Source organism: Anabrus simplex, chromosome 1, assembly GCF_040414725.1.
Source record: "Anabrus simplex isolate iqAnaSimp1 chromosome 1, ASM4041472v1, whole genome shotgun sequence".
Classification (NCBI taxonomy): domain Eukaryota; kingdom Metazoa; phylum Arthropoda; class Insecta; order Orthoptera; family Tettigoniidae; genus Anabrus; species Anabrus simplex.
The window spans coordinates 369,870,195-369,880,500 of record NC_090265.1 but is presented as its reverse complement, the minus strand read 5'-3'; the positions used below and the strand labels follow the sequence as shown (position 1 = coordinate 369,880,500).

The following is a 10,306-nucleotide window of genomic DNA, read 5'->3' as shown; positions in this document are numbered from 1 at the left end:
ATCATAATGAGCAGAAATGAGCCTTGACAGATTGACCACCTCAGAAACTCGTAACTTCAAGTGACTCACTCATTGGTTATACTGTTGCCACATGCATTCGTTTTCAGAACATATATATATATATATATATATATATATTTGTACAGCCATTGTATAATTCATAACGCTCATGCATGAAGCAGTAACAAAGCAACAACTTGCAGTTTGCTATTTGCTTTACGTCGCACTGACACAGAAAGGTCTTATGGCGACGATGGGATAGGAAAGGCCTAGGAGTGGGAAGGAAGCGGCCGTGGCCTTCCTTAAGGTACAGCCCAGCATCAAGTTGCAGTTCGATCACTGACCGAGTGACTGTACAATTGAGTGGTCTGGTATACTGAGTCTGTAGTCGAGTTTATGTTGACTCATATTGCTGACTGTTCAAATATCGCCCATTTTAACTGAGCAGCAATGAGTTTGGTTTGAGTTTCTCTGTTCATTCTAGCAGCAGTCTTGTTTTGTGACAAAATGAGCTGGGTAGTCAAAGCAGAGACAGAATGAGCTCAGACTTGCTCACTGCACGGCTCTAGTTTGACATACACGTATATTGTTTCAACTTCTCAATGAAGAAAACCATATAAATACCTCATTACTAAGAGAACTGATTTAGGTGTGGATGACTGCAATTATTTCTTTGAAAACATCACTGTAGTGACAATGGAATTCAGGTTCTTTTCATGTCCTACACAAAACACTTCAAAGTGTATAAAACACAAGCGTTGATATTAAACAATATTCTGAGGTACAATAGTTAACACTAGTCAAAAATCTGAAAGAAAGTCCTTATAAAAACGAAATACCATTAGGATTTTATTTTAAAATAGTATGTGTTCTTTTTGATCTCATCCTCCTCCTTTGATGATGATTTAATATTCGGACAACATGTTAAGACTGCTTAACCCTCTTGCACTAAGCGCGCCGATGGTTATTGCAAGAGCGCACACGGTGCCGATACATCGGCTCTGTCCTATTTAGGAATTCTGGCAATTTATGTGGCTATTGTATGGTAACAAGTGATCATGACAGTAACTTAAGGTGTTGAATTTGCATTTTACTCAACAGATATATCCACCAGCACTACGAAATATTTTTATTTTTGACAAAAGAAATCTGTTGACCGTGAATGTTTATGTCGTGGTTGTTCGAAGTTGTTATTCTGAGGATCTGTTTTTGGTTGGCTTATCAATACAAAAATTTGATCTTGCTTTCAGTTTAGTTTAGAGTTTATTTTGTTTCTCTGGTATATCGCGTGTTGCTGTACTTCCCAAACTATAATTATACATCTTCTCATTACTCCGTCGTTGCATATGCTTGCGTCATCTTTCCTTCATAATGGCTGGGCCATGTTCAAGCCCAAATGATTCCGATATCCTTAAATTTTCGGATGATGTACATAGTAATAGTGACTTATTTTGTTGAAGTGCTTCCCGTTATGTGGAAAGTGACGATTTTACTCCTGAAAATTTTCGCACAATCATAGCTGCTTACCGTCCATCAGACCGTGAAGAACCTGACATCGATGACAGTCACGTGTACAGTGAATAACTTTATGTCATACTTTACGAGTGATTTGCAGCACACACATCATACTGATATCAAATTATTCAGAATTAAAAGTTCTTTCTTTCAGGCTTAAGAGTAAAGAAGAAAGACGCAATAATGTCTGATCTTCCTTCAATTGGATCATTATTTATTTCCAAATATTTATTTTTCGGCTTTACCAATAATAATGCGTCCAAGGTATATTCATTTCTGATGATGATGATGATTCTTGTTGTTTAAAGGGGCCTAACATCTAGGTCATCGGCACCTAATGGTACGAAATGAAACTAAATGCAATGACAAATTAAAAGTCCAAAATCCTCCACTGACCAGAATTCAAAACGTGAGGATGAAGAATGAATGGATGGATATGAATCTAAAACAATCAGTGGATCCGACTCGCAGTGCCTCACATTCACAGAAACTGACGTAAAACAATAGTATTATTGACCAAGGGACTGCTTCTAAAGCACATTACTGAATCGATGATGCTTATAGTCTAAAGGGGTCCAAAATCCAAGTCATCGGCCCCTCATAATGGTACTTAATGCTAGGAAAGTAGAACCATGGTATTTGTCATGGTGCGGTACTAATCAAAAGTAGCATAGACTCGTGGTATTCCACACATTGTGGTTCTACTCACAGGTAATGAAATTCGCACATGTAATACAGACCTATGGTGTTTCGCACACTGCGGCACCTTTTACAGGCAACGCAAACCTATGGTGATCATCACAGAAGTGTACTAACCACAGAGACTCACACTATCCCGTGGTGTTCCTCATATAGTGGATACTAATCATAGGCAAGCCAGAACCATGGTGTCGCTCATATAGTGGAACTAATCACAGGTACTGTAAAATCCGACAGTGTGCTCTAAGTGGGGGGCTGACCGCACGGTGCTCCTGCGTGCTACTGATCACAAACCTATTTGGTACCCAACATAGTGGTACCACGTGCAAGTAAAAGTGAACCATGGTGTTCCCCGCATGGTGGTACTAATCACAAGTAGTTTCATGGTTCTAATACAATGCCCGCATGGTGGTACTAATCACAAGTAGTTTCATGGTTCTAATACAATCATCCCTTGGTTGCCTCTTTTAGTCGCCTCTTACGCCAGGCAGGGGATACCGCGGGTGTATTGTTCGTCTGCGTCCCCCACCCACAGGGGTATATTCATTTCTGAAATGCTCATAGTTTCCTATATTAGTGCAATTTATTTTATTTTAATATGTGTTAAACTGTTTATGTGTTGATTTTTTGTAATTTGGTTGGAAAATCACAGAAATTAGTTTGAGCTGCTTCGAGCAAACCCCTGCATATAGGCTGAGTGCAAGACAGTTAACAAATTCAGAGCTAGGCATGGATAATTGTTTAACTTTAAAGCACAAGTGTTGGTAGTAAAACAACATCACATTGTAGTAATCACAACACCAATTAAATTTAATAAACACCACAAATATTTCATTCCATTGTTTCACAGAGATGGGACACCACTGCCAGATAGTTTTAGTGCTAGTATTGCTCTCCTTTTAAAAAAAAAATCTACACAAAGTACATTTGATAATCGTTTTGTGAAATAATTGGATATGATTGTCTCCTTTGTTTTAAATCTAATCCTAAATATCAATCAATATTAGAACATATTTTATTTGTAAATTTCCTACAATATGTTTAATACTGCATATCATGGCATACGTGAATGCAATCATTTAAAAAGGCATGATAAATAAGCATATACACTATGTTACTAATGTGCAAAGGAAATATAACCACCAAACACTGAGCTGCAAAAATACGTATATCTGTCTATAGAGCACACTTCAATTCTTGGCTTAATTTGGGGGAAAGAAAGTCATTATATACAAGCAAATAGGGTTTTACACATTATGCATGAATTTAGTTATTTATAAGGAATAAAATTCCCTACAAAATCATACTTCATTTAAAATTTTAGCCCTATCAATGATTAAATATTTATTGAAATAAAAATACTTTATTATCAGAGAAAGAATAAGTTTACAAATTTCTCACTGGCGACGATGTATGATGGTACACTTTAGAGATTATCAATATACCACAGAACTTCACAAGTAAGTTCTGTTATCATCCAAAAGATGTCAGTCATTTCAATAAGGTAAAATTATAAACTGCATACATTGGAGACTGCACTCTACTGTGGATCGTGTTAAAATACATTTACTATAAAAGTAAATAAATAGCTTTGCACAGAAAATGCTTTACACACTGTTGCAACAAACTTGCTTCATATAAATATCAACTGAAAATCAGTAATGAGCACTTGAGTGCACAAAACTTTGTTTGGAAAATGAATAGTTTTAATAGAGACTGGAGGTCATAAATATGATTCACAAGTCACTTCAAAATGCGAACATTTATGAGAGAATGCTGAGAATGCAGTCACAGATCTATGAAGTGGAAGTACCTTTTAATTCAGAAAAACTAGGACAGTTATGAAGTATATCACTTGATGGAAGTTCAATTTATCTCCAGAAATATTTGGCATATATTAGGCCAAATTACTCTAATAAAAGGCAAACTTGTCTAATCCATAATCTTTCATGCTTTCCTATATACATTTTCTTTTGAGCATCAATGTTTACACATAGAGCACCTTGTATGCTTTGTGTTCCAGTGACGAGGCTTAAGGTCCATTCTATATGTTTCTTTGTTCAGCTTTGTACCTCCATAGGCGTGGTTTCTGTAAATATAAATCAATGGAAGTATTAAAAAGAGTAAGTCATACAATCTTACAATTTTATGACATGTTAAAAAAAAGAAACAAGACACATGCAGAAATACAGTATGTACGTGGCGTTGTAAAGCCTTGTCAAGAATTCTAAGAAAGAAAGTTGCCGAGAGCAAGTCAAACAAAGCTTGTCAAATTCCTGTATTGTACTTCTCAAATTTTGAGAAAGGAAATAGAATAATTCTGAATCTAGATTTAAGCTTTTTGATGAAGACTTTTTATATTCTGAAACCTTTCAATTTTTCTTGTTTTGTCCCACGTTTATTACTGTACATATATTAGTATATATGGTCACACATCTGAGTTTTTCAGTGTGTCCAAGGGCATCAGACAGGGCTGCATTCTCTCTGCACTCCTTTACAACATTTATGGCGAATATGTCATGAGGAAAGTCCTTGATGACTGGACTGGAGCATTTCAATTGGTGGAAAAAGAATAAACAATCTGAACTTTGCTGATGACACTACTCTATTTGCCAGCAGTTGAACTTGAAGACTTACTCGCAACAGTAAAGCACACAAGTCGTATGTATGGACTGGAGATCAACCTAGGCAAGTCCAAAGTTATGATAATTGATCGAGCAGCACAGATCCAGGTCACAAGTTGTATAAGGGAACTGGAGATTGTTAAGGACTAAGTCTACCTAGGTTCAAAGATCTCTGTTACAGGAAGCTCTGATGATGAGATAAAGAGAAGGATCACACTATAACGAGTTGCCATGAATAAGCTAACCAGGATCTGGGAGAACAGGGCAATTACGAAGAGCAAAAAGGTCTGTCTTGTAGAAACACTTGTATTTTTCGTCTTGAACTATGCATGTGTGACGCGGACCCTCAAGGCTAGTAACAAAGCTCATATTGACACCTTTGAGATGTGGTGTTGGTACAGAATGGTACGTGTGCCCTGGACAGAAAGAACAAAAAATTCGTCCATCATTGCGGAGCTCAACATTTCCAGAAGCCTTTCTTCTCGCACCAACCAGAGGATCCTTCAGTTTTTGACCATGCCGTTAGAGGAGATAGTGAGAACCTGGATAAAATGGTGAAGCAAGGAAAAGTTGAGGGTAAAAGGCCAAGTGGAAGGACAGCCAGTAGATGCTTCAATCAAATAAAAAAGATCACTGGTCTGCCTTTTCAGCAGCTTCTTAGAGAAGTAGAAAAACCTTCAAGAGTGGCAGAAAATAACAAAACATGGACAGTGATGGGATCACTATGCTTAGGAATGAGTGAAATGACTGATGATGAGTCAAATACTTACATGAAGTCTTTGATATTGTCTCATCATGTCTCACTTTGAGCAATGATGACGATGCTACTATTATTTTAAAGCTCAGAAACAGATTTGAAATCAAAGTATTTTGTATTTAACTGCATTTTAGGAAGATAAAAGGACTTACATATTCAAAACGATCTTCTTCCTACATTTAAGCAATTATTTAATCCAATCTTTGTAAGTAAATGTTATAAAACTTGCAGTATGCTTTACAGTCTACGAATACAATCAAGCTTCTGTGAAATAAACCAAAAATTACAAAATAAAGAGATATTGTCAAAGTGTCGAGAGTCAATCATTCTTTTGCATACTTTTGACACTACTTCACAAAGAAACCGAACTACGTTAAAAATGAAAGTTGTGTATGATTGCTGTGAAGTGTTTCCCACAACTTTCATGTTCTGAACTCCTGCAGTGGCCGAGAAAAGAAATTCGTAAGAGCTGGTCGACCAAATCCAGCAAAAGGGGTTAAGTCGAACTGCTGTACAGTACATGGAAATGAGGTTTTGCTTACATGCTGCTTGATCTTGACTACCGTATTCAACTGTTCATGTTTTTAAAGCATTTTTTAAAAACCACTGAGTATGATATCTGAGATGGGAAAATTTGAAGTTAACAAGTTTGAACATTTAATTAATTATATTTTTTACATGTTCCTACATTGCAGGAGATGGGACTATATTTATTAATAAATTTACTACAAAATTTTCCCTCAATTAATTGCCTAACATAAAATTATATTAAAGACCATCTAAATATCAACTAATCCCTTATGTGGGATACCGATTATGGTACCACAAAGGTGGCTTACGATCCCTAGAGACAAAGTTATGTGGAGGTAGAATATGTGTGCATTTCAATATTTGCTTCATATCTACTTCCAAACGTAAATTCTCACTCATGTTGGATGTATAATTGAACAAAGAATGTTACGCCCGAAATAATATTACTATGTTACAGTATACTTTGGGTAATTAGAGCAGAAGTTACATGGTGAAAAATATTCTGGAAATTAAAGTTTGAAACAATGTCCAACTCTCTGGCTGAATGGTCAGTGTTGAGGCCTTCGATTCAAAGGGTCCCAGGTTCAATTTCCAGCGGAGTCAGGGATATTTTTTACAAGTTACTTTACATCACACTGTCACAGATATATGACAACGATGGGATGGGAAAGAGCTAAGAGTGGGAAGGAAGCAGCTGTGGCCTTAATAAAAGTGGTGTTAAAATGGGAAACCACGGAAAACTATCTTCAGGGCTGCCGACAGTGTAGTTCGAACCCACTATCTCCTGAACACTGGATACTGGTCGCAATTAAGCGACTGCAGCTACCGAGGTTGGTTTCAGGGATTTTAATAGCGCCTGACTTGGGAACTGGCTTGGGTTTGTCTCAACGCTCTCCTGTTCATATTCAGACATCACATCATACTACCAACCACCACAGAAATAAGCAATAGTAATTACATCCCTCCAGATAGGGTTGGCATCAGGAAGAGCATTCGGCCGTAAAACAGCTAAACCTCCGTGCGACACAGTTTGCACCCGCAACCCCACGAGTGTCGGAAAAGCGGTAGTAGAAGAAGAAGAAACAAACTGTAAAACATTACCATGTTTGGCATCGTTGCCATCAACTTTACATTCGTTCAACAACTATGTGCCAGAAACATTCTACGCCAAAAGCATTACATGTTGTGTTGCCAACTTTGTTCAAGGTTATGAATTTCATAATTGGTTCCGTATTGAATTAAGATTAAATATAATTTTACAAAGTTTATTCCACCTACTCAATACAGTACAATAATTGCAATGTCTATAAATACAATACATCATCATCAGCCTAAAATAAGATACACTTTGATTTGCCGAAGTCCTAAGACAAAATTACATTGTGGAATAAAAATTAGATGAGTGAACTGTGTATGTGGTGCAGTAATATACATATAAAATGGTGGAGTGGATGAAATGTTGATAGATAAAATTATGTTGTACTGATCAACGAAAAACAGTAAAATAATATAAAATTATATAATCCATAAAAATCATGACAGGCATGTTTTAATTAAATTAAGTCAAGGATGAGCACCAATATTTGGGACAAGGTTAGCAAAATCTTATTTCTAAGCAACAATCAAATCTTCTGTTTACGTTCCTGTTGGTGTTCGCAGTTTGCAAGTGAATATTTGTGTGGCAAAGCATTAGCTCTAACAAAGGAAATGAAAATTGAAGACTTCAAAGCTAGTCAAGGTTGGCTAACTATTGTAGATGCTTTGAAAGAAATTCTCTTTCAATAAGAAGAGAAATAAACATCTGTCGATGACTGCCTAATGCATACAAAGAGAAAATCTTAAAATTCTACAGTTATGTCAATTTGTGACAGCAGTGTAAATATAAACTTAGGAAAATTGGTAACACAGATCAGGCTCCAGTTTATTTCAAAATGTCGTTGGACACAATGGTTAACCTAAAAGGAGAAAACTGCGTCTCTGTAAGGACGGGTGGTTGTGAGATATGCTGCCCCACAATATCGTGCGAAAAACAGCTGATGGGGGAAAAATGCCAGGCAAAACTTTGCTAAAAGATCAGTGTGACTAGCATGATAGTCAATGGATACAACCCTGTGGACAGTTTTCGCTGGCGCACGAAAATTGAAGTGAATGCTTGCCTGCAATGAGGGACAACAGACCAAGGATCATACCTGGAAGACTCGTATCTGTACTTCAACCATTTGATATGTACATCAATAAGCCTTTCTAAGCATATTTGAAACAGTTATATGCCGAATGTGTGGCAGGTAGCAACCACACATACATACCAAACAGTAAAATCAAGAGACCCAACTTGGAACTAATATGCAAGTGGATAAAGACCATGCGGAATCTGATAATACCATAATTTAAAATTGAGAGTTTCAAGAAATGCAGTACTTCACATGCACCCGACGGCATTGAGGATGATATCTTGTGAAGAAAGAATGGGGAAGACGGTGGTGGTATAAACTGAGATGAATGTTAGAAAAAGGTATAAGAATCTAACGCATGCCATTTCTATATATTAATTCATGTCTTCATGGAATTTCAAATGATGTAGTACTAAGGTGTTTTCAGTGTCACGCTCTCCCAACTGTATTCCGAATTGTTAGGTATTAATTTGTTTTCCCACCTGTATTATGAATTGGCTGTTGTCCAGGCAAAATTCTGAACCATATGTTGTCCTCGTTTTACTGAGTGGAGTGGCTGCTTGTGTTAACAGGCCACAGCAGATTCCTTCAACCCCCTAAACCCATTTCATTCAACATCATTAATTTCATCTTCATTAGCTAATTGGCGTTAGGAAGAGCATATGGCTGCATATTTCATCTCACCTCATCCCCGACCCCACAGAAATGGGACAAAGGGGGTAGATATACATTCACATATCATCCTTTTAATTAATTGTTTATTGCACACTACTGATCCATAAATTTAAATTTAAGCCTAGCTTTTCAACACACTCCTACAGAAGTTTACATACACTGTCACTGTGAGATGCAACATTATCTTTGCGTAAGGGCTTAATCCAAGCTTGCCCATATTAACTCAAAATGATTCAAAGTGCACTGGTATAAAGGTAACTATACGGTACTTCATGCCCATGAACCCGTATCATTTCATAAATAACAAAATCTTTTTGAATACATTAGTAACTAGCAAATGTACCCGTGCTTCGCTACGGTATTCTGCATTGTATATGAATATTGAAGTAAATACTGTACATGCAGTAAATAAGATTGTTTTAAAATAGCATGTCTCTTAGCGTTATCCGAGAAACAGCATGGAGAGGTCCCCATACGTTGTTTCCAATGTAAAGTGCTTGTTACGGATATGTGATGATAACGCCAGGCTCACTTGCCTATTGCCATTCACAATCGAGTCGGGAAGTTTACATTATAATTGCAGGCCCCATTGCCTACTGCGCGGTCACAATCGATTTGGGGAGTTTCCGTTACAATGGCAGTCCCCCTTTCCTACTTCCAGACATATTACAAATTGAGGAGTTTTTATTATAATGGCAGGAAACTTCCCTACAACCAGTCAAAATTGAGTTGTGCAGTTATCATTATAATGAGAGGCCCCTTTTCCAACTGCCAGCCAGCTTACTGCCAGTCACACCAAGTTGGTGAGTTTCCATCAAAATAGCAGGCCAGTATGCCTAATGCCAGTCACATTTTAGATGGGTACATCTGTTTATAACTACGGGAACACTTGCCTACAAATAAACACAATCGGGTAAGGGGAGTTTTGAACAAAACTACATGCTCGCTTGCCTTCTGCAAGTCAAATCGAGAAGTGAATGATTCATTACAATGGTAGGCCTGCCTTATTAATGCCAGTTACAAAGGAATTGGAGAAGGACCCCATTCCTACTGCCAGTCGAAGTCGGTGTGGGGAGTACTGATTACAATAGCAGACACACCCCTTCGCTATAAGACGACATCAGTGAATATTTATAGATCGACATACGAAAGTATATGCATGCTTAAAATATTGCAAACCTTCATTTACAGATTGACTGCTGCAAAACGGACGTCATATCGACAAAGGATTGTACCATAAGACGTCAAATTTAGCGGCCTAAATGGCTGGTCGTATGATATCTGATCTATTCATGGGTCCGACTGAGTTAGAAACGTTGAATAGGGTAAAATTT

The 10,306-nt window shown here is 37.3% G+C and overlaps 1 protein-coding gene across 1 annotated transcript in view; it reads right to left on the bottom strand.

Annotated features, from left to right (window-relative positions):
* Positions 1–3,557: 3,557 nt before the first annotated feature.
* Positions 3,558–10,306, bottom strand: part of rept (RuvB-like helicase 2 rept) — a 96,615-nt gene continuing 89,866 nt past the window's right edge. The window contains exon 11 of the mRNA XM_067142972.2: positions 3,558–4,303. Coding sequence (XP_066999073.2) covers positions 4,275–4,303 — 29 coding nt within the window. The 3' untranslated portion in view covers positions 3,558–4,274. The remainder of the gene's footprint in view (positions 4,304–10,306) is intronic.